At 43.1% G+C, this 25,582-nt stretch overlaps 1 protein-coding gene across 1 annotated transcript; it reads right to left on the reverse strand.

The window, feature by feature from the left end:
* Nucleotides 1-2,152: 2,152 nt before the first annotated feature.
* On the reverse strand, nt 2,153-21,413 carry LOC308281463 (pre-B-cell leukemia transcription factor 1-like; the record flags this gene model as incomplete). The annotated part of the gene is made up of 8 exons (XM_080721669.1): nt 2,153-2,213; nt 4,236-4,322; nt 5,891-6,047; nt 6,577-6,712; nt 9,935-10,125; nt 11,112-11,356; nt 18,970-19,043; nt 21,217-21,413. The coding sequence occupies 7 exons, from the start codon at nt 21,411-21,413 to the stop codon at nt 4,279-4,281; spliced, it is 1,044 nt and encodes a 347-aa protein (XP_080577795.1). The 3' UTR covers nt 2,153-2,213; nt 4,236-4,278.
* Between the last annotated feature and the right edge of the window lie 4,169 nt (nt 21,414-25,582).

Consider the following 25,582-nt stretch of genomic DNA (forward strand, 5'->3'; position numbering starts at 1 on the left):
ATTAACTATCATTTAGCAGGGAACCCCCGTCAAGGGGGAAAGGGTCCCTGCAGGGATCATCACCATGCTGGCTTGTGGTGGAGATTTTTGTCAAAATATTTTTTTTTGTCACGGACATACGAAAATGAATGGACACCAATATCATCAGAAACAAAGCCCTAAATGAACATAACACAACTGTAACTCTTGAGTGTACATACAAATGGAACCAAATGGACCTGCCCTTACTGGGCCATTTGTACACTCAAGGGGGTCCTTGCAAATAAAACATTTGAGAACCACTAGTACAGGTGGACATCGATGACCCCTGCCCCGAAACAACACTTTGAGATGCACTTGTGACATGGTTAGAGAATAAGGTAGAACATTGTTTAGTTGATACAAGTAGGGTTACGTGATTCATGCCAAATGTCTGGACACAGTAAGGGCAAGATTCAGGGGTGTCCCTGAATAAGATACCATGCTGTACCTTTGTCTTTGCAGCATCACATTGTTTACCTGCTGTATACCAGATACAGGAACAATACTTACCACTGGAGGGCGCCATTGTACAAAGAACATGGGCTTCCTGCTGGTGACACATGACAGAAGAGGCAGAGAGATTGCTAAGGACAGGATAAGCACACAAGAAGTGGGGTTTCACTGAATTCATGAATGCCTGGCCTAGACCTCTACCAGGAAGGGCTCAAGTCCCACTGGGTTTTATTGTCCTAGTCTGGATTACAATACTTAAAATGCAAAGGTTGTTCATAATATGAATATTATTGCAACATAGTTCAAAATGGTTCACAATGGCTCAATAGTAGGAATGGGTATCGTTCACCTTTGAATCGATATACCTTTTTCAATACCTGGGAATCGATAAGATACCCTTTTCGATACCATTTTCGATACTTTTTATTTAAGTTTAACTGCTCTACCGCAGCGGTAGAGCAGAGGTGATTATGATGATCACACAGTGTGGTGGAGCGGAGAGTATAGACGTTTGATAATCATCATAATAATAAACATTATAGGCTATTGTCGGCTATTTTCATTAAACTCTCAGTAGCCCAACTGTTACAGATGCGACCGGCCAGGGGTGCGTTCCAGAGTATCGAAACGAGGTATCGTTCGTTTTTACGTGAACCGATACCGATAGTATCGACGTCATGCGATCGATACCATTAAAAGTATCGCAGACGATACCCATCCCTACTCAATAGTGATGTTGGCTGTTTCAAAAACATATCCATATAAAACTATTTCTATTAATACCTCCAAATCTAAATCACAAACAAGAAAAGGAAAATAAAACAGGAAACAAAATGTTAATAACTGACATACAATGTGTTTATTCATTTTTGGTTATTTTCTGCCATTTAGAAGTTTCTGTTGTACCTATACATCTTTCTCTGTAGCAACATTTTTAAAAAAGTCCAAGAAGAAGAAAAAAAGAAAAGAAAAATACAATCATTGCTAAACATCTAAAAAGGACTACATGCATGGAAGACAAGTAACATACTTCCTCTTTTTTTTCCTCCTCCTTTTTCCTTTAAACATTTTTTTTTTCCTCCATTCTTTGAAACAAGATGATGAATCCTCATTTGGCTCCAGGCCACACAATAGGCAGGTGCCCTGTTTGTAGTGAAACAGTATTAGAAAAAGAAAACCTCGCTCTACATCCGTGACTACATTTGTCCTTTAAAAAAAAAAAGGAAAAAAGAAAGAAAAACAGAGTCAACAATTATTAAAAAAAAAGAAAAGAAAGAAAGACCAGACAGTGGTGTCAAGACAAACTGATTTATACCTAGTTTTGCACCGGTGTCGCACACCGAAAACAGTCAAACCTACAAAATCACGTAGATTAGCTATTTTCGGTGCACGGCACGGTGTGCAACCACCGAGCATAACACAGGCTTAACGTGTGGAAAGGAGAAAAGACCCTTAAATTGGGGGTAAGAGTTGTGTTGAGGGTCAGTACAAAAGTAAACAAGACAAAAATAAAGGAGTTAAGGAGTGGCCGATCGGTGGCTCAGTTTGAGGTATGACTACAGGTAACAGGTGGGGTGGGGGTGGGGGGGGGGTCTTCTGGGTTTGTGTTAGTCTGAGGAGGACGGTGTGGGGGGGTGGGGGGGGTCTCAGTTGGAGGTGACAGAGTGCACGCTGCCCGGTGCCCTGGGTGGAGGGGTGGGGGGGTGGGGGTCAACGTGGTCCTGCCAGCCCTCAGCAACCTGGGATGAGACAGAGACAAGACGGGGTCAGAGACAGAGAGAGGAAAGTTACCGTAGTTAACAGAACGGGTACACATTATTGTGTATCATTATTTTATGCTTTAACTATTGAAAAATAGTATCTCTACAAGCTCGTATAGCTTGTAGATCTGCTATTTTTGAAAAATCGTGAACATTTTTGACCCGATTCAATAAGTGTCTTTTGAATCCTTCTAAGACTTTTTGAAAAACCTGTTTCTATGTCAGCAATCTGGCCAGCCATCGTCAAAGAAAAGCTCCTTTTCACTTAACTGGAGCTCAGTTAGTCTGTTCTTGAGAGACTACTGTGTCAGTGGTTCTCAAACCTTTTCATGTGAAGGACCCCCAAAATGATATTTATTTGGCCACGGACCCCCATCTCAAAATATTTAGGTCCAGGGACCACCCAGAAGCAAAATTTGAGTTACAAACGTTCGCTTTGAAAATACATATATTCAAAGATTTGCACACATTTTCATGACTTTTTCAAAAATAGCAGATCTCCAAGCTCACAGCGCGGCACTCAGAGCTTGTATATCTGCTATTTTTCACCGGTTAAAGCATTCAATAATTCTAGGCCTAAATGGGTTAACCCATTTAGACCTGACTGAGTTCCCGATTCTACAAATGTCTTCTAAAGCCTAACAGTTTTCTGAAAAACCTATGTTTTTCTTAAAGCATTCAATAATTCTAGGCCTAAATGGGTTAACCCATTTAGACCTGACTGAGTTCCCGATTCTACAATTGTCTTCTAAAGCCTAACAGTTTTCTGAAAAACCTATGTTCCTATATTAGTGGTTCTCAAACCTGCTCATGTCAAGGACCCCCAAAATTATATGCATTTGACCGCGGACGCCCATCTCAAAATATGTTGTTCCAGGGCCGCCCAGACGCACAGATTTGAGTTACAAAAGTTTGCTTTAAAAATATATATATTTTCAAAGATTTGAACGAAAAAAATAAAACAAAAAAATAAACATGGTTTTTCATAAATAGCAGATTTACATCGACAAGCTCATAGCATGGCACTCGGTGCTGCGCTATGAGCTTGTATATCTGCTATAGAGGGTATGCGCATGACATCATCATAACCGGGAGTTATTCGGGAAGGCCTACTGAGTGGCAAAAAACTACTTCCTGGTCTTGACAGCCCATACACCAAACAGAAAAGTCCTATCTGATTGCATTAAACAATGTTAAACGATGTTAAACTCACTTTGCCACTCGATTTGCCATTTACTTTATGCATGCGCATACCCTCTATTTTCGAATAGAAAAAGTACAACATAATGGTTAAAGTGGTTAAAATCTAAAGTGACACAGGTGCTTTCCAGGTCATAAGTAATGCTCAATATCCATTACGGTTCAGGTTCAGAAGGCTTACAGTATATAGTGAGGTGTTTTTGGGATACAACAAACAAAACTGCACCAATAGGTCTACAGTAGGGCATTCACCAAATATTCGACTATTCGAATATCAAAGTTACTATTCGACCTTGTTCACCGAAGTCTAATATTCGCTATTTATTTAAATTTGTATTGTTTTCTCTTTAAAAAATATATAGTTTATAAAGCTTGGCTGGATAGGAAGTCATAAAAATGAGTTGTCAATGCCCCTGGTGGATGAATTTGTTAATGCTCTATACCAGGGGTTCTCAAACCTTTTTAGGCCGTGACCCCCAAAATAAACATATTTGAACTACATTTATTACATTTAATGTGACTCGGTTCCGCAGACAAATATTGTGAAAATAGCTGATCTACATGCTCACAACGCCTCGCAACTGCCTCTTGCTTACTTAATATTTGATGGTTTGGCCAGTCCTGTCGAATATTCGACTATTCGAAAACTTTGAGGTCGAATAATTTGAATACTAAAAATCACTATTCGTGAATGCCCTAGTCTACAGTAGGTGTGTGCGAGCCACAGGGAAAGCCCCATCACCATGGCTACTCACTGTAGTGTTACCATAGCAACACTGGTGGCACAACCTGTCTACTCACATGGAGACAGCGAGGGGGGACGAGTGCTCCTCCAGACAGGTCCTCATAACCTCTCGTCAGGAGTGTAACACGGGGCTGGGTATCCTCCTGCACGGTGGGCAAGAAGGCACACGTTATGTACACTACAATACACACAAAACTATAGACCGTAGTCTGTTGTTGAAATGGTCAAGAGACATGTCAAACATCCGGTCAGCTGTTGACACTCCTTGGAAGGAGTAGGTTAAAAGCACACCGTTTCCTGAAATGATAACTAGGTAGTTATTAGCTAAGATACTGTTTCTAGACTGTTTTGATTGATTGAATTGATCGAATATTGTATTAGACAGAAACGTATAACAGTCAAAACCCTTAAAAGGATTACAAAAAAAGAAGTCCCTGCTGTCTTGTTTCCATTGGGGTCCTTAGTATTCAATTCATCAACATGTAACTGTAACCATTTCCTCATATCATTAATTACACAGATGTATTTTATTATTATTAAAGGGATACCTGTAGGGGAGAGAAAAAAAATAATTCGATATTTTCCATTGGGATCCTTCTACTAAAATGGCTACTCTACTAGCCATTTAAAGTATGACGAACCTTCAACCATGCCATACAACTTCACCTCCAATAAGGCCACTAGAATGCTCAAGAGGAACATTTTGGAGACATTCTGTTCAGTATACGGTAGCTGAACAGAATATCACCCACAGATCAACTGTACATGCCAACCCAACCGCTCAAGTTTCACTCTAGCTAATCTGTGAAAATTGGACCAACAGGCATGGCTGAGAACAGCCTGTTTTAGTATAGAACAGACTGTGCTTCCCAACCCGTGTGCGCCATGAGGATACTACAAGTGAGCTCCCAAATAATTGGCAAACACAAACATTTTAATGATAATGTTATATTTAAAACATGGTTCTTTTAAAACCTTGAAAATAGTGTTTTCATTGTGATACAGATAAATAGGAACTTATGTAGGGTATGTGATTTTCTTTGGTTAAATCTTTTCATTGAACGGATCATCGGTAATGATCCTTTCAAACGATTTGTTCACGTTCATAGCGCGGTTGTCCCGTGAGAAACATTATCGCAGGAGCGTTTTTATTACTTTGCGCATACAGCCCGCCCTCCCGTCCTGTGTGCCGGGGGCTATTAGGGGGAGGGGGAGGGGACAGGACGCTTTCGTGAACGCAAAAGCGTGAACGCAACAGTCGAGCATGCAAAATGTGATATTCAGCCAATCAGGAGAGAGGCTGCTGCTGGTGTGCATACTGAGAGTGCATGTATAGTGAGTTTGTATAACTGTGTGTACATTTCTCCCTCTCACTTTCTGTGTGTGTGTGTGTAAATGGTAAATGGTGCATTTATATAGCGCTTTTATCCAAAGCGCTTTACAGAGATTGTGCATTACATTCACCCATTCACGCACACATTCATACACCGGTGGCAGAGGAAACCATGCAAGGCACCAACCTACTCACCGGGAGCAACTAGGGGTTCAGAGTTTTGCCCAAGGACCCTTCGACATTAACTCAGGGGGAGCCCGGATTCGAACTGGGAACCCTTCGTGCTCTAATAACGGTTTCTCTACCCCTGAGCTATGTGTGTGTGTGTGTGTGTGTGTGTGTGTGTGTGTGTGTGTGTGTGTGTGTGTGTGTGTGTACCTGAGTTTGGCGTGGCTGGGGAGTTGGCCTGGCTGGCCTGTGAGGACACACTGGCTGCATCCACAGCTGTCTTCATGGCATAAAGGTTGGCCTCCTCCTGGAACTTCCCAATGTTCTTCTTATACCGAATCCTCTTGTTACCAAACCAGTTCGACACCTTGGGAACAAAGTAAGAAACACGCTTTATTACTTTAACCATTATTTTATGCTTTAACTATTTAAAGAATAGCAGATATATGCAAGCTCAAATCATGAACATTTTGTGCAAGTCTTTGAATATTTTGACCCGATTCTATAAATGTCTTCTGAATCCTTCTTCTAAATCAGTGGTTCTCAAACATTTTCATGTCAAGGACCCCCAAGATTACATGTATTTGGCTGTGGACCCCCATCTCAAAATATGTTGTTCCAGGGACCCCCAGAAACAAATATTTGAGTTACAAATGTTCGCTTTTAAATATATATGTATTCAAAAATTTGCACAAAAAAGAAAATCACCATTTCACGAGAAACAGTGAAATTAATGCATAATATTTTCATATACATTTGTGTGTGTGTGTGTGTGTGTGTGTGTGTGTGTGTGTGTGTGTGTGTGTGTGTGTGTGTGTGTTTGTTTTATGGCAAAGCCCCATTTGATTCCAGGTAGATCTGTGTTTGATGGCGTGACCCTTGACCCCAGTCCTAACCTGAGAGACAGTGATGGAACACTTCCTGGCCAGTTCCTCCTTGGCTTCCTCACTAGGGTAGGGGTTGGCCAGGTGGGAGTAGAAGTACTCGTTTAGCACCTCCGTTGCCTGCTTGTTGAAGTTTCGACGCTTCCGCCTGACAGACAGAGGAGAGACATTGCATCACAGTCACTTCATTTGCAGTAGCCGCACAGCGGTTTGTCTTGACATTGGTGCAATAACATATTGAAAGTCATGACATGCGTTCATAGAGAGATGGGGCAAGATATCACATTTAGTTGCAATGAGACGACAACAGACAATAATAGCATGAAGATTGCCATTTTACAGCGCCGGCCAGCACTGCTTTTATCAATGCTCGATTCTGATCACGGCAAGCCATTCTGCAATGATTATTTACAAGATTATGCCAATTCAATGCCTGTATAGCTCCTGTCACTACCAATCCCCACCGTTTGGTCTTGGGGAGGGTGTAGACAACATTATGTCTCCTCCAATACACGTGGAGTTGTCAGCGGCCACATGACAATGAGGAGTTTCATCGGAACGGGCCTGCAGCGGAACACACTATCCCAGCCAATTCCATTTAGAGATGGACCGATTGCAAAATTCTTGGCCGATACCGATCCACAGTTTTATGAAGGTCTGACCTGCCAAAACCGATTTTTCCGATACCGATTTCTTTAGCCAAGAACTAGAAAATAGGGTTGCTCCAATAGCCTTTTTTTCAGGCCAGGTAGGCCAACAAGACATACTTCAATTTGAGTACCAATAAGCTAGAAGAAAACGAATGCCAAATCAATCACAATAGTACAATATCCAAAATCACAGACAATATCCAGTCTAATATGACAGTCTGGACTAGGCAGGAGGAAAGCAGGTGACGCATGCTTTTTTCCCTCTTCTTTTTGGAGACGACATTGACACAGGATTATGGAATATATCCTTACTTTGCAAAGGTAATCAGCACCATCTGTATTCCGTAGGCTGCTACTTGCTAATGTTTACTTCAGTCACAGGACCAGAGCATCATGCTGTGCAGTGCCATAGACACAATTGGCATAAAACCGGTATTTATGTCAGTGACCTGCCGGTCACCGATTCGGCCCGTTTGATATCATACCTGCCGATTTTTGATATTGGCCGATTCCGATTTCCATCCCTAATTCCATTCCCTGCTGAACGGCAGAACAGGTGCTCTGACCGACCTGTACGAGTCTCTAGAGCAGTGACAGAGATCCCCCTGCCAGCTCCCCACCCGAGTCGAACCCCAGCGTGGGGTGAGCAGTAACGTTATAACCCCTGCACCACCCGGACGTCCCCATTATTACTATAATCTTAGCTTGATATAAACAAAGGTCTGTCCTGCAGGAAGCAGTTTATTAGCATTTATACCATGGGCTATGAGATTAGTTGTCACTGTCCCATAGCCCACACAGATGAGTGGAAATGGGGGGAGCAACTCACGGGAGCAGTTATACACACAATGCCAGAGAGAATGCCAGCAAAAGACATAGAGCTGGCTCAACGGTGCAAAGTTATAAATGGACATTGATTTAAATGCATGGCAGACCCTGCAAGGCTGTTTTTGTTCATATACTTTTGTGTAGTCAATAACACCCAGAAGTTTAATTACAAAATGGTCTCATCACTTGCGTCAACAAGAACCCTCAGTAACACTTGCCGTGCTACAGTGACCAATTGGTTAAGGGGACATTTATACAGTTTTGTGGCCCATCTCATGCATGTTCACCTTAGTGGGGCTAGGGGATCTATGTAGTCGGGGTTGTGGTCCCAATAGTCTGCATGTCATTTGAGTGAGCGCATTCCCAGGCTGGATATGGACTAGCTTTTATTGATTGTTGTTCAACTAAAACTTGTTTGACAAAGTTGACTTGATGCTTCAGATTAATTTGTTTATAGTTACAATCTACAGCATTCAATGAAACATACTGTACAGTGAAATCATATGCAATGTGATTCTATATGTATTTGACATCACGATGATTGGTAATTACTAGCAATCTAACTGTCCTCTTTAAAAAAGGATTTAAAGGAGCTATAGTCAACTTTTTCATTGTAGGGCCGACACTTTGTTTACATCCTAGTCTATAGACTAGAATGTAAACAAAGTGTCGGTCTGACAATGATAAAAAAAAAAAAGATTATTTTATCATTATTTCCGCTTTTTGTGGTCATTTTTGAATAGAAACACATTATATGAAGCTTATTTTTTTATAAAATATTTTCGAAACATTATTTTTATTTTAGCATCCGTTTTTCAAGAAAGAGTTGACTATAGCTCCTTTAAGTAAGGATTGTATCAGCCTATATTTGATGAAGGCTGAAGGGCCAAAAGCCTCCTGTGAGTCACTGATAAAAACATACAAAGAGACATTTTACACTACGCAACTATGCATATCACAGCTTCTGGTGTGTATAGATCACTTCTGCGTAAAACAAAAATACTGGGCTTCATTTCAGATACTGGTCATTTCAGTCGGAAACACAAGTGGCACAATCATAATTCTAAGCACGACTCGAGTATTACTTCTCGGCCTGGCTTGTCCCAAAACGTGTACCCTCTACTCCAGTGGTTCTCAAACTTTAAGACCTGAGGCCGATTCTACAAATGCATTCTAAATCAGTAGTTCTCACATTAAAGAAAAAATATATATAGCAGTTGTACAATAGCTTGCAGCAACTTTTCAGCGAATCACTGAAAACACAGCCATGACATAGATCTACGTCTTTGGCGGTGAATTAACATCAACAAGGAACTGACCGGTCGAACGAAATGGTAGTGCCACAGTTGGTTGAGAACGCGGAAGGGCACCGCTGGCATTAATTCTACCAAACAACCCGCAACAACTGTTTCGGTGGCAGAGTATCGTCCATGTTTCACATGGTCAGTGTTCTGTAGCTTTAGCATGCACTGATTGGTCAGCTGCCATATGGGCTTATATGACAGCTGAACAATCAACGCAACATGATCCCTCTATCATCCTTTAATCACCCCCGTTATTTGCCCACCCCAGAGCAAATAAATGGGTATGTGACCGTTCCGAATGCCATTTCACAGTGAACATAAAGCTGCAAGTCAGAGGCTAGTTGTACTTACAAAATACAACAGCCACAGATGGGCAAGCAGGACTGGATTCACAGCAACAGTATAGTGAGTACACCTCAGTGAACAGGTGTGCCATCAGTGTACGTCTCAGAGAGACGGTTACTATTTTTACAGAAACATCCAAGCACACTGTCACTCAGTGAAAAACGGAGTGAGAGAGGAAGGCCCACTGACTGACAAGCTTGCCTGCAACCATCTACAGAGAAGTGAATCAAAGGCAGAACTAACCTGGCATCCAGGAAGCGGGAGCGTAGGATCATGACAGCTTCGCAGGTGCTCTGTTTGAGCTGCATCTGGATGGTGCTGAACTTGCGGTGGATGATGCCCACCATGCGTTCGATCTCCTTGGGCGAGATGGGCCGCGTGCGGGACTGCTCTCTCAGCAGGTTCATCACGTGGTTGGTGAACTCACTGCATGCCTGGCATGAGGGGGGGAAATGAGCTGTGACAGAGGCAAGCTGGTAGCTGACCGGAAATATAGTGTATTGATCAGGGTTCCCACACATTTTTATCAATTAATTTCCAAAACTTTTCCAGAATATTTTACCCAATTTCCAGGACTATATAACAATAATTCAGCTCAATAACAGGTCGCTTACTCCTATGCGCAATGCGCAAAGACAGGTAGTGTATACCAGTGGTGAATTTCAGGCCGTGACCCCCGAAATAATCATGTTCATGCTCATAACGCCTCGCGTTGCGAGGCGTTGTGAGCATGTAGATCGGCTATTTTCACAATTTCTGCCTCTAATATTTGACAATTTGGCCCATGTCTAATTTGTCATTTCAGAGGTATTAACAAAATCAATAACCAAAGACAATGTATAGCTATTTTTCCAGGACCTTCCAGGACCCTTGATAAATTACAAAACTTTTCCAGTACTGGAAAAATATTTTTCTAATTTCAAAATATTTCCAGGAATTTCATGACCGTGGGAACCCTGATTGATGGTGTTGTCACATCGCAATGTCCCCAGACTCAATTCAGCTGGGAGACGTGTGGTGCTTATCGTTGTTGTTGGATGGAAACCTATGTCCGAAACTGTTACTTTTCAGGACATGTAAAAAAGAACAATGGACCAATGTAGTTATTGTCTAGTCACAAGCTCTTGTCAATACTTTTTATTGGCTAAATATTTATAAAAACCCACAAACAGAATTAAGGATAGAACTGCTATTTTTGTGCAAAATAGGGAATACATTTACAAAAAAAGTAGAAAATTGAAGATAAGTTGCAGCCCGACAACAACAATATTCCTGTTTCCTGTCAGAACTAACCTGGCATCATATGTGAATAAAGCAAAAACTGTCTGTTGTGGTGTGCGCTCAGAAAGAGCACAAGCGAGAAAAGGGTAAAGAGAAGGACTACAGAGACAAAGACAGAGAGAGCGATCTCTCCATGTACCTGTTCATATTTCTCCAGCTCAGCGTGGAAGATCCCTCGTATCTGGGTCAGCTTGGCTCTGTAGTCTGAGTGCTCTATGCTCCCGTTGTCAGGTGACCCCCCGGCTGCTGCTGCAACAGCTGCCGCCGCTGCAGACGCGGCGCCCTTCTCTGGCCCGGACACGCCTTCCGCTAGCAGCATGTTGTCTAATCGCATGATCTGGGGATCTGGGGGGTCCTCGTCCTGGATGCCACGGATACTGAGGACTGTGGGAAGTTAAGAGGAAGCTGTTATTTTCTTGGTGACCAAAAAGAGAAAGCGGTCATAACCACATCAATGTAACATCATCTTGCATAGTGTTCAATGTTGTTAATTTGTCTTGAGACAACATTCATGGCAGACTTGAAATGGGTTGAGGTTCCCACGCTTTTGTACCAATGTTGGCACGTTGAAAGGGTCTTTAAGAGGCCCTTCAGGTTTTGACCCCCACCAATTCAGACTATAGGCTGGGGAAGTACCAGGGATCATTACACATAACATGCAGCTTCTAAGTTAGTCAATCGTAATGATCTATTCTAGAGAGAGAGAGTGAGTGAGCGAGCGAGCGAGAGAGTGAGTGAGAGAGAGCCTATTTGCACCAATCTCACAACCAAGAGATTGGCAGTCTTTATGCACACGATGCATTAAACCTCAATCAGATATCTATTGACACCTGCTTATTGCGACCTCAGCATAGTACATTTAACGTGCATAATGGGCAACTTTTCCTCCAGCATGACTAATCTGGAAATGCAAGTATTTTGTTTTTCCACAGATTTAATTACGTAGACATTTTTAACAAATGTCAGACATATAATTATGTTGCAGAACAATATGAGTGTTCGCAAAGTGAACCGATCACAGAAATTAACAATGTGCACATCAGTGTACAAACACTGCATGACACTACTGTATCATGTACGAGTACTTCCTTCCTCAAATTATGTAATGTTGTTTAATGACTTAGAACATGGCTTATATTTAATCTGTAATTCCCTTGGCAGCCAGGAGAGAGTGCTACCTTTCACAAACTCAACAGACCAGAGGCATTTTAGACCCTTTTTCGTTCCATCATTGAAACTTTTCCCTGATGCTGCTCATTAGAATGTCCTTGACAGTCAAAGTCAAGCAAAAGTCACAGTGAAAAAAAAAAAAAAAGGTTGCATTATCCACAGCAATCTGAACAAAACCCATCATTATCTGCCAGGCACTCAGCCCAGCCCAGAAACAAGACACATCCTCTAATCTTCTGTGACCTAGACACTTGGCTTTACCCAGTCTGAGTTATTGTCTCCACTGGTGCATTGTTACTGTGCCATCAGAATAATTAACCAAGAAATAACATTAGAGTAGAGTGGGTAGAGTTGCACAGGAGATAAGACTGTCCGTGCCAACTGACTTAAGAGCAACCATGGATTAGACATGGGATGACTTAAGAAACGTGGGCACCACGCTCTCTTTCTCTCTCGCTCTGGTGTGGATCGTGAGGTAAGGAGATCAAGTCTAAGTAGCATCTGTTATTGCCTGTAAACAGTAAAATCCCAGTGTGGTCCATTTGATTCCATTTGTCAGGGTTCCCACACATCTTTACCAATTCATTTCCAAAACATTTCCAAGACTTTTCTAGAATATTTAACCCGATTTCCAGGACTATATAACAATAAATTCAGCTCAATAACTAGTCGCTTACTCCTATGCGCAAATAATCATATTTCAACTGGGGACCCCGGCACCCTGACGAGCACTAAGAGTAGAGGAATTTTGTATAACACAGTTTTATTGTTGCGAGGCGTTGTGGGCATGTAGATCAGCTATTTTCACAATTTCTGCCTCTAATATGAGACAATTTGGCCAATGTTTAATATGTCATTTCAGACCAAAGACAATGCATAGCTATTTTTTCCAGGACCTTTGATCAATTCCAAAACTTTTCCAGTACTGAAAAAATATTTTTCTAATTTCAAAATATTTCCAGGAATTTCATGACCGTGGGAACCCTGATTTGTACACACGTATACACAATGTGTATACTGCTGTACTAGTGCTGCTGATACATTCCTGTGTTCAGGAGAAAGGTTACAAAAACAGGGAGAGGGAATGAATAGACAGAAAAACAGTAGCTGTTGCTATGGCACTGATGCCAGCCTTTCCCGGGATCCCCAGCCAAAAAAAAAACGAGGCACAAACACAGACACCAGCACTCGCACACACAGAGACACAAACACACACCAGCGTTAATTAACGTTGGCTCTTAAGGAGCTACTAAAGACCCTGTGAAAAATGAATGCTCATTTGAGAGGTCATTAATTTGCACAGTTATGCAAATTAGGTGGCAATTACTGTGTAGTTCCAGGGATCGTCTCACATTCATAATCCCACAACGAGGCCTATGACAGCCTCCGCATCTGGCCTAACGCCACTGTCTGTAGTACACACACACACACACACACACACACACACACACACACACACACACACACACACACACACACACACACACACACACACACACACACACACACACACACACACACACACACACACACACACACACACACACACACACACACACACACACACACCTATAGAAACATATATTCAATGTTATCACACAAATGTCCACCCTTACTGTATCTCCGTCCCAATAAAAGGTGTGTACATTGCCATGACCTACAGAAAATCAGACCTTCTGTTAACACCTCTGTGGTGCACCTCACACCTTGTTCTCTTGTCGGATTAACCGGATTACAATAATCCAAGCATTCAATCCATAGACGCCGTACTCATTTATTCACGCAGACAGTTGTTTGTGCGTTTGTGTGTGTGTGGCATAAGTGAAACAGATTGTAAAGAGGATCCTCCAGTTTCTTGGAAGAATGTAAGACGAGGGGGCATTAGCACACCAGCTTTAAATCTCCCCAGAGTCCCCCTCCCTTTCTTCTCTGCATTAAGTATTCTTCCATACTTCCCAACCACATAGCAATTACCCCTCCCCCAATGTATCAACCTCTCCATCTCTCTCCAGTTTATATTAGCCTACTTTTACTATAAAGTTCTCCAAAGAATACTTCATACGAGTGTCATGTATCCAGCCGTATTCACAGTACTTCCAAAGCACATGCATTTTCACTCAAACAACTATTGACAACATTCATTTTGTAAACAACAGTCTCATACATGAACGAAGAACCTGCCTGAACCTGCGTAAGGGTTTTAGCACAAGCTGAGTCCAGGCACACACACTCTCCCAGGCACACTCCTTGTTCGTGCGTGAAGACTTTTTATCCCGGGAGTGATGGAAATTCTGTGTTTTGGAAGTATTGTGTTGACAACTTGATACATGACACTTGAACCCTGTTCAAACACTTGCTTAAAGGAGTAGTTTACCCCAAAATTACTTTTTTTTCTATTGATTACTCACGCCATGCACACTTGAGTTCAATAATATTTTTAGTTGTTTGTCACATTCTTAAGACAATAATTTGATTACAATAACCCCCTTTGATTCTGGATGGGGACCCAAATGCATTTGGGTCCCCATCCGGAATCAATAGGGGTTACATTTACTACAATATATATATATATTTTTGTCTTGCAACACATACAAAAAAATATTATTAAACTCGAGTTTCCATGGCGTGAGTAATTATTTTATACTGGCAATTTACTGGCAATTTTAATTTTGGTATGATGTGTGTTGTGTGAACGTGCATCAATTTTGAAGACTGGCATTTCATACTGTCAAGCAATATCACCTACCCCTAATTATAGTCAATATGCCTGGATTGTAATTATGGCATGCTAGTGTGAATGCACAGCATTCTATACTGCTAGCATCGCATCACAACAATACTTCATGATGGTGCTTACATATAGTCGTAGCCAGACAACTAATCTCCGGATGCTATATAGAGTCTGGAACTACTCCTCCCGAAATCCAAGAGAGGAAGCTGGCATTTCCGTTCACGAAAATATATTTTAGACGATATTTACATAGATTTTTTGTATTTGCATTTCTGCTAAGCACCACTGCATCAAGCTATATGCTTAGATTTTTTTTTTTTTTTTTTAGATTAGTTTTTTGGGCTTTTACCTTTTATGCCTGTATTGGATAGGACAGTAGACTGACAGGAAATGGGGGAGAGACGGGGAGAGACATGCAGCAAAGACTAGTGCTTACATTGCATAAGATACAGTAACGTTAGTTCTATCAACAGATTTCCTGGCAGAAGACAAGTTAAGGGTATATTCAGTGATTGTATTTCATTAAAATAAAAATACAATTGGTACATTTTCCATTCATTCTCCTCACTAGAATGTGTGCTGACCATATAAGGACTTCCACCATGGCCTGTGGTACGAGCATAGCTAGATTCAGTTTTCAGAGGTGGCCAGCCAGTCCTCGACCAATCAGGGTAGAGTATGGCCGTAGTTATGTTATGATGTTTAGTTATGATGGTCAAAATAAAAGTTTTCAGAACCACAGTCGCTCTGAATTAAGAATGTCTGCTAAATGCCAAGATTGTAAACTACTGAACTCATAAAATGCCACAGTCTCGTAGTAAATCAGTATCATACATATCCTGAAGCTGGAGACGTAGGCCTACCGATATTCAGTGATTGGGTCTAATGATGAAAACGAGAACATTATAATGGTGTAAAAAATCTATAAAAAACAAAACATTTCCACACTGTAAGGCCGTAAGGGACAAGATCACCTTTCATTATCACTGAATACACCTTTAATGTATGCATTCTGGTGGAGAGAGAAAGCGTGTGTGCCGGCTGAGGTTGGGTCGAGAGACTATGGTCAAGAGAGCATTGTATATAGTGAGGTTTACTGGGTGAGTGAGCATGGGTTGTAGCAAGAGAGGGAGTGTGTGCATTATGTCCACTAGTCCTTACCCGTTCAAAGATATGAGCTCCGAAATGATGTGCAGTGTGTGGGTTATGGGGTGTGCACTGTGCACACAGTATATGAGGGATGGAAAGTAACTTTCTGGTGCTTGCATGATAATATGTAGGAGCATCAATGTAAGAAATACCCGTTTCGTTTAAAGGCTACAGAGATACTGTGTACCGATCTACATGACAACATCTGAAAGAGGGCCAGCCAGGTGTGTTCATATGCTAATGGTGATGCGATTTCAGATCAATTGCTCCAGCCACTGAGGAGAAACGCTGTGACAGACACTCAGACAGACACTCACTCAGACATTCGCAAAATTATAGTATAGATATGACAGCAAGGCTGCCTTCAACCGTGGTGAAAACATTTGAATTTACAAAATTCTTCAGAGCAATGTTGACATAACTAAGAGAAAAGATGTCAAATGTAGTGTCCAACTACGGTGTGAGTTAAAGTAACGTGACATCCAAGATATATGTGGAATCGATGTTGTCTAGTTTAAGTAGGGGTCTGAGAGGCGCGTAGCGTTGTTCCGATGTGTCATTAGTCTGAGGTGTCATTAGTCTGAGGCACGAAGGCTCAAAGGAGGAGAAGACACCCACCCGGAAGTTGGCACACCACGGTCCATGCGCCATGACACTTTGGGTGGCGGAAGTGGCACCGGAGGTTCGGTGAATAACATTAGCGTCTATGAACATCGGCTGGGACAGCTCATGAACAAATTCTGAACGATAGAGACCTTTGTTGTATAATCACTCCAGGAATATAAAAGAAGACATATCACAGGTATTTTTACAATCACTTGCTTTTCGATGTGCACAGTACATAATGTTATTGAGGCACCTAAACAGCGGTAAGTATAGTTTCTGTCTCGGAGCTATCGCGAGATTTGGATTCCAGACAGGGAATGGTCTGGAATGAGAGTCTCGCGATACTATCTAGTTCAGAAACGTAAATTGTGCTCTTTAGATGCCTCTATAAAGTTATACAGTGTACTCACCGAAAAGCAACACAGCACAAAACAATGTGTGACATGTTTTCTTTTATATTCCTGAGCTGAGTGTTTTATAAAGGTCTCTATCGTTCAGAATTATTTTTTGTTCATGAGCTGTCCCAGCCGAAGCTCATAGACGCTAATGTTATTCACCGAACCTCCGGTGCCACTTCCGCCACCCAAAGTGTCATGGCGGATGGCCATGGAGCCTAAAATGACGTCGGTGTCCATTCCTTCTTTGATCTTCCTTGGTCTGAGGCTGGTGAATGCTAACCTGGTGAATGCTAACCCTAAACCTAACCGGACTAAAGGGACCTCGAACTATCGAGATGTTCCCGGTCTGAGAGGGGGTTGGACTAATAGCAAGAGACAAGTTAAACAATGACAAGCAAAAAAATAAAACAGACAACAGAGTACTGCTACAGTTTAAACTAAGGCCTAAAATCAGGAAGTGAGTTTGAAATGGGTTCCCTCCACAGGGGAGTTGGATTTGAACCTGGGCCTTCCTAACTCACAAGGAGTACGTGTCAAGTTCACCAAACGGTTGAGCTACCAGGCACCCAACCCTAAAATTATGTTTGCTACAGAGCTCATTTTCTTAATCAATGCAAACCCATATTCCATTAGAAATCTGTGGTTGGAACCCATGGCGGTGGTTAACTTCCAGGTTGGCCTACAAACAGACATTGTGCCTATGGTACTCTATATAGTCAGAGGAAAACTTAAATATACGGTACTAGAATATACAAGTAGTTAAGAGTGGAGAGACAGAAAAGAATGGTAGAGCCAGTCCAGTGTGAGACTGCTATGTGTGAGGAACACATTAATTTCAATTAATCCGTAATTAGTCTGGATTATGGGCCAGCCTCCCAGACTGCCCACCCTGTACAATGCATTACACCACTGGGTGAGAATGAGAAGGACAACTAGAGAGCTAAAGAGAGAGTTGATTACATGTCATCTCATTGTAAAAAAGAAAAGAAAAAGGCAAGCACTTTCTGGCAGACTAAAACCACTTTGTGCACCACCAAAGTTGGGCCAAAGCAGGGGCATCGGGTGACAACTGCCCCCCAGTGAAAGTAGATGTTAGCAGGCAGAGCTGACGGACTCGGGGTCTGGCGCTTATCAACTGTCTGCCAATCCATGAAACACAACCATTACTGCTTCCCTCTCTAACTCATCCATCAATCTGTCTCTCTCCCTCTTTCGTTGTCTCCCTCCCTTTCTTTTCCAGACCCGTTCCCGCCTCTCTGTTTCCAGCTAACTGTTTCTACCACGCTCTCCTGTTGTTCTCCGTCTATCTTGCGGCCTCATTGCCTCTAAAAATGTAAGCCTATTTTGTACCCTGGCTTTAACACACTCAAAAATAGAAGGAAAAAAGAAAAAAAAAGAAAGAAAAAAAAGAAAGAAAGACAGACAGAGGCAGGAAAAGGGGTTGCCTATAACAAAGAGGTCAGACAGTGACAAATAGAGAATGACAAGTCAGCGGACAAATATAGACAGACAGGGAGATACAGTAAGTATAAATCTTCACAAAACAACAGGGGCTTTTGACTGGTGCCGTCATGGGAATGTGTTATTTTTAATGGTTCTAACTTAAGACTGAAAATGAAGGAAAGAGCAGTGAGTGTGCGTGCGGCGCTCATGCATGCATCACAAGTTCATCGTATGTGAGCAAGTGAGACAACAAAGAATGAATGTGTTTTGTGTATGTGTATGTATGTCTTTGAGAAAAAAGCCATAATATTCACAGTCCAGGAGGTGAGAAAAGCCCCCACACTCAACTATACAGTAAAATCCTCACTGTGTAAAACTTAACATGCTGAGGTCATTTTTTACACTATGTAATGAATATCATGTGAAGCAATGCCCCCCCCCCCCATCATGTAATAATAAATAATGACTGGTTGATGTGGATTGGACATTAGAGCACTCACCTGTCTTTTCTTTGATCTCACACAGCACGCTGAAGAGAGCGGGTTTCATTCTGTGGCAGTTTAATGCATGTTTCCTTTATTGTGGAGAACGAGAGACGTACACACAGAGAGACATGGGAGAGAGTGAATTAGAATTATTAAGTCAAACAGTGACATTCATGTAATTCTGTCAGACTGTTAACGCCAGTACACAATACAATAGCAACACAAAATGACAAGTGTGCCTGTGCCGTGCACACACACACACACACACACATATGGGCCTGCAGACAAGGAAGTCAGCGATAGACTTACAACGGTACATGTTTGTGCTACTACTGCTACCAGACCAGTTTAAACATTTCTACTGAAAACTGGCCGGAGCACATATTACTATCTGGTAGTCATCCGACTGTGAACATATTTAGCTACAGTACATAGAAAAGAGGAGAAAAGTAGAGCTGCGAGGAAGAGGAGCTAGGACAGGCAGGGAGAGCAGGGTGGAAGATGGGGAGAGGTGTGTGTGTGTGTGTGTGTGTGTGTGTGTGTGTGTGTGTGTGTGTGTGTGTGTGTGTGTGTGTGTGTGTGTGGACAGCTGGACTTGCACACCTATTATTGGACAATTGATTGTACTCTGCAATGAAACCAGGGGGGAAAACTCTCTAGAGAGAACAGACTGCATGGGGGTGAGTGAGTGAGTGTGTGTGTGTGTGTGTGTGTGTGTGTGTGTGTGTGTGTGTCTGTCTGTCAGTCCCTCTGCAGTATTTTGTATTGGTAAATAAACCGAGGCAGGTGGTGCTATTCAATAAATGCTAGGTCTTTCCAAACTTAAGCAGCCAGGTATCCACAGAGACCTGCTATATTGACATAATGGTCCTGGCTTCAGATATGTGGTGGTGTAGGTATGTTATGTTATCCCCTCGATCTCTTTCCCTAATCATTATTACAGAACAACACAACAACGTATTTAGGCCTATGGCCATTGGCCACGGGCCAGAGTTGACCTACCGGGGGGTTCAAAATTAGGTCAGATGGCATTGTATCTTATAGCAGGCCAGTTAAGTGATTCCATAATAACAAGACGGCTTACTAAATTAACACCAGTGTTGGGGTGTGTGTGTGTGTGTGTGTGTGTGTGTGTGTGTGTGTGTGTGTGTGTGTGTGTGTGTTGGGGGGGGGGTGTCACAGAGGCTATTTACAGCAGACGAGGGTCAAGCGGAGTGAAATTCGATCAGCCTCTCGTTCCTGCAACCGATAAGCAGCTTCACACCAACTGCTACCAGACACCCCCCCCCCCCCCCCCCCCCCCCACACACACACACACACACACACACAGCCACCCCCCAAAGCGTCCCCCAAATGGCCCTCAACATTTCAAATGCAGAAGGTACCCTCCCCTCCAGAGGCGTCAATTGGGTATGGCAAGCTATGCATACCTTGGCTACAAGGGGAAATATTAAAATGTACTGTAATCGTGCCTGTTGCTAAGGTATGGCAACATGACTGGTGCGAGGGCGCGCGTGCAAGACACCAGTCATGTTGCCATACCTTAGCTTTTTCTGAACTGACGCCGCTGCTCCCCTCTCTCTCTCTCTCTCCAGCTCTTTGTCATTATTCAGCGTTAATGACGTGATGACCGATCAATCAGAGGCGTCTAGCAAACTCATTTCAGTTAATTAGCCCGCTGGGCGCCCATGAAAGTTAAGAGCATTTGTTCAAGAGACGACAGGGGAAATGCATTGCAGTGTGTGCGATGTGTCTGTGTGAGTTTGACTGCATGTTCTTATTACTCTCAAACTGCCTCCCCCAACTCACAGCACCAAACCAGTGGTTCTTAAACTTTTTCATGTCAAGGACCCCCAAATTGACACGTATTAGCCCACGGACCCCCGTTTTAAAAAGACATGCCAGGGGCAGGGACCCCCCATAAGAGCGGATTTTTACGGCTCTAGTAGTGATTCTCAAACATTTTAATGGCATGCATTAGGCTACGAACCCATTTAATGTAATTTCTTTATGTGGGACCCCAATCTATATTGTAACATCAATGTTAATTTTAACCCAGAGCCCATGTGTACACTATGAGTTGCCCATTTGTACACTATGAGTTACATATGATACCCATAAGGGTCCATTTGAGAACCAATGCCCTATAAAACTCTTAGCCCTGTGCTCATTTCAACCCCTTTGGCCCTTTATTCGTGGATGGCCCCTTGGCCAGGTGTTCCCCCCCAGCTCTCCTCAATCCTCATCTTCTTGTTACATTACCTGGCCTGAGCTTCGTCCAAACTCTCGTCTGTGATGGCCATGATCTGCTGGAGAATGTCGCCGATGTCCTGCTGAGGCTGGCCGAGGTTGTGTTGTTTCCGTACGGCGTCGCCGGGGTCTCCCACGTCCCCCTGTGAGAGTCCAGACAGTCCAGACAGTCCCACCAGACCCGACATCATGCGGATCTGCTCCTCCATGCTGGGTGTCGCAAATGTCGTTTTGACAATACCAGGGGGAGTGAATGTGACAGTCGTCACACTCACACACACACACACAGGAGGGATAAGTTGAGAAAGGGGTTCCTTCTCAAGAGGTAGCTTTGAGCAACTTAACTTGAAACACCAAAGGACTTGAGCGGGTGTGAGAAAAACACCCCAAAAAACACAGGTAACCAAGTGGTCTATTTGACCCACCGCCACCGACACATAACCCAGTCTTGAAAAGAAAGGAAGAGACCAACAAAAAGTGCAGTCTTTACCATGTACTTCTTGTCCAAGTAAAGTAGCAAAAAGCAACTCAGGCCTCTACCATTTGCTCCTTCTTTGGCATGTAAGGCCACGGTTCACAGCATTCTTCCCCCTGCGAGAGACCCTATTGTAAGATTGAGTGCATGGTTTTAATTCTTCCACGGTGTGCTAAAGACAAGACAGGGAGGCCCACCGAGGGGGGAAGAAGAGGACGGAGCTCCAAAAAGAAAAGAAAAGGTAGAGTAGCTTCCTTTGGAACGGGTCGGCAATGCAAAAACGACAAAAGAGGGGGGAGTGTGCGGGTCTTGTTGCGAGCAAGAAAATGGCAACAATTACCAGACTAGCCTGTTACCATTGGAACTATTAAAGACTACCCGGGCCTGTTTCCAAATTGCAGCCTCTGGATTCTGCAAGAAGGGGAAAAAAATATAGGCTATATGCCACAGGAATGATACAATCCTCTTATTTTGAAAGATGGCAGGAACGGCGCTGTAGCCGAGTAGAACCCGATCAGAAAATTCCAGCGTGACCGTTTTACTGTTGTCGTCGTCTTCTCTCCAGTTCTCCCAGCGATAACCTATTATAAGTCCAGGCGACCAGCGCGGTCATTAAAAGTGTAATGACCGCCAGATTCACCTAAAAGACGGACTGGGGGAGAAAAAAAACGCTATTACGTGACCTCCATCCAGGCCGATTCGACTAGGCTCCGTCTTAATTCCAACAACAATACCCGGTAATGGTAGAGACAGCTGGTTCCTTGATTATTCCCGTTTTCTCTTTCTCTGCGCGGCTCTCTTTCTTTCACCTCGTTCCACTCCTCCTCCCAGCGCCTCATTACCGATCACACAGTCAGTCAGTCCCCATCCCTCCATCCCCTGGCCTCTACGTCACCGGCACTGGTATAAAGTAACTAAGTACATTTACTCAAGTACATTTTTGAGGTATTTGTAGGCTACTACTTGAGTATTTCCATTTTTATTATTTTATTATTTCCAGTCTACATATCGGATCCAAATATTATGCTTTTACTCCACTGCATTTAGTTACTAGTTACTTTGCTGATATAAATTATAATAATATTATAAAACATAGATGAAACCATTTTAGCTATATTTTATACCTTGACTATTTGAAAATAGCCAATCTAAAAGCTCACAACGCTCTGCTATTTTCAAACATTTTGTAAGCTACCTTTACTTTTGGTACTTTAAGTACATTTTGTTTGCCTAAACTTTCATACTTTTACTCAAGTACATTTTGAATGTGTCATTCAATGTTATATGAGGTTTTAAGGACCTTAATAAGCTCAATTGAACCAAGCCATAGGCTTTTCTGGTGTATCCTTTTAGTTGACCTTGTGCCAGTGAACTGTAGCCTACTGTCATGAAACCTTTTCCTGTGCAAACTTCTAATGAAGTCTTCAATCAATCAATCAATCAATCAATCAATCAATCAATCAATCAATTCAGGACTTTTACTTGTTAGGGCAGGTCACACCAGTGGTGGTAGACAGCTGATAAGCGGATTCTACCAATGCATTACAATGGGAATGGAGCAGATCTTTTGAGAAATCGGCCATTTGCAGATTTCTCTACAAATCCACTCCATTCCCATTGAAATGCATTGGCAGAATCCCCTTATCAGCTGGCAATCATACTTTGGTGTTAGGGTAAGGTCACACCATTCTCTCAGACAGAGTCTGTAGGAAGAGGGACAACCCGAGTGGGCGTTCCCTTTTCTTTGATGTTGGCTAGCCAGATTGGGTCACAAACTACCTACCTACCTACCTACCTACCGCATCTACCTAAGACGCCTCAGGGCCATGTCTTGGCCATCTAACCATATGAGACCCCTGGTACCCATATATGAAGATCCATGTACTGTATATGGAGATATGCTGTGAGAGCCCAAACATAATTACTCATACATACAATCCCTTTTATGCCCATATGTGGTGGGTCAGTGTGATGAGTCGCAGCCCCAGCCTGAAGCCTCAAAAGTCTAGTATCTGCTCTCGTTCCATAGGGATGTCCCTTTGGAGTGATGGTTAAGATATTGGACTTTCACGTAGGAGACCCGGGTTTCGAAACCGGGTGGGGAGGTTCGGATCACCTCCGTTACACATACATGGAGAACCCTGTCTGTAGAACCAGCCACACAGATATGGACTGTCTTGGCCATATATGGATTCTGTTAGTGGGGTATGTGGCCGATGTGGCCTCCATATATGGGCATTCCCATATGAAGTCCTGTTAGATATGGTTCCCCTGTCATCACAGTGATGTCGGAGCATGATGTCAGAGCTGCAAACCCATAGATCTGTTACTAGAGTCATAATGTGCCGTTTGCCCGTTTCACATACTAACTGCGACCTTCGGTCACAATGAGAGTGGATTCCCGATTCTGACAATGCATTTCAATGAGAACGTTTTTCGCAGAAATCATCTACTGGCAGGAAACCGCTCTATTCCCAATGAAATACATTGGTGGAATCGGGAATCCACTCTCATAGGTAGTTTGGTGTGACCGTAGCCACAGTCACACGCTCACACCGCACTACTATTCTACCTACCAGTAAGACTCCCTAATCGGGAGATAAATAGGGCAAAAATTTGTTTTTCCAAAATCTTCCTGATCCATGTTGATGACATGAGTGTAGACATGCTGTGTAGTGATTTTCGTGATTTTAGGGCAAAATCTGTAGGAGCAGTGTCCAAAAATGTGTTTTTAAAAATCGGCCTGAAGGTGGCGCTAGATGGGAAAGATTCATGTTGATGGGATGAGTGTAGACATACTGTGTAGCGATTTGCGTGATTTTAGGGCAAAAACTGTAGGAGCAGTGTCCAAAAATGTGTTTTAAAAATCGACCTGAAGGTGGCGCTAGAAGAGGGCCATGTGAGAAATGAGGGGTGGGGTCTCCGCGTTGCCTTGGCGGACGAATAGGTACCGGCCCCGGCTCTCCCGGACGCTCCTAGCCCGAGTTACGGCATTTTATGTGAGCTGCAGTGGAGGGGGTCCTCCACTGGGGGCGCCACCACTTTTGCATCCGTTCTGGAGCACCAGGAGTGGGTGGTCCCCAGGAATTCCCCGTGAGCAGCCCCGTTGGGGTGGTCATTTGGTTATTTTTGCACATTTGGTAATTTTTTACACCTGGGGGTCCCCCAGGGACCTGGGGGTCCCTGAAGCTCCGGGGTCCTTGGAGGTTGTAGTTTGGCAGGTAAGGAGTGTGTGTGCAAAATTTGGCATGGATGGGGGCAACGGTTGTGGAGATATGAGCAGGGCAAAAGTGTGACGTGTGACGTGTGACGGACGGACGGACGGACGGAGAGACAGACAGCCGGTGGAGGTTTTGGTAGTAAATGCGACCTACGGTCGCAATGAGAGTGGAAGAAGGCAGGAGGAGTCTAGTTCACTAGGCTAGATTCTGCCCATGCATTTCAATTCGAAAGTTGCGGTTTGCTGCCATTTGCGGATTTCTCCAAAAATCCACCCCTTTCCCATTGAAATGCATTGGCAGAATCCACTCTCATAGGTAGAATATTTGTCAGGTGTGACCGTGCCCTACAGAGTATTTCTATATTGCAGTATTGATACTTTTACTTAAGTCAAATATTGAGTACTTTTTCCAGCACTGCTCACTGGGCCCCCATAGGGGAACGCTGCAGTTTCATTTCAGACCACAGAGAGGCGAGTTCAGCTGTGCTGTGCTCACACTCACCAAGGAAACCATGCCCATTGTTGTTTTGTTTGTGTTGGTGGTGATACTATGGTGGTTTTGTTTGTAACTTCTGAAAGGAGCGAGCCCAGTAGGCTGTCATCCTGTCTGTCTACCACTTAGCATATCTTGTTGTCTATTTCATGTCATGTGTGGGGTCTATTAGGTCAGACATGTCACATGA

Source organism: Nannobrachium achirus (genome assembly GCF_963921795.1).
Source record: "Nannobrachium achirus genome assembly, chromosome: 3".
NCBI classification, from domain to species: Eukaryota; Metazoa; Chordata; class Actinopteri; order Myctophiformes; family Myctophidae; genus Nannobrachium; species Nannobrachium achirus.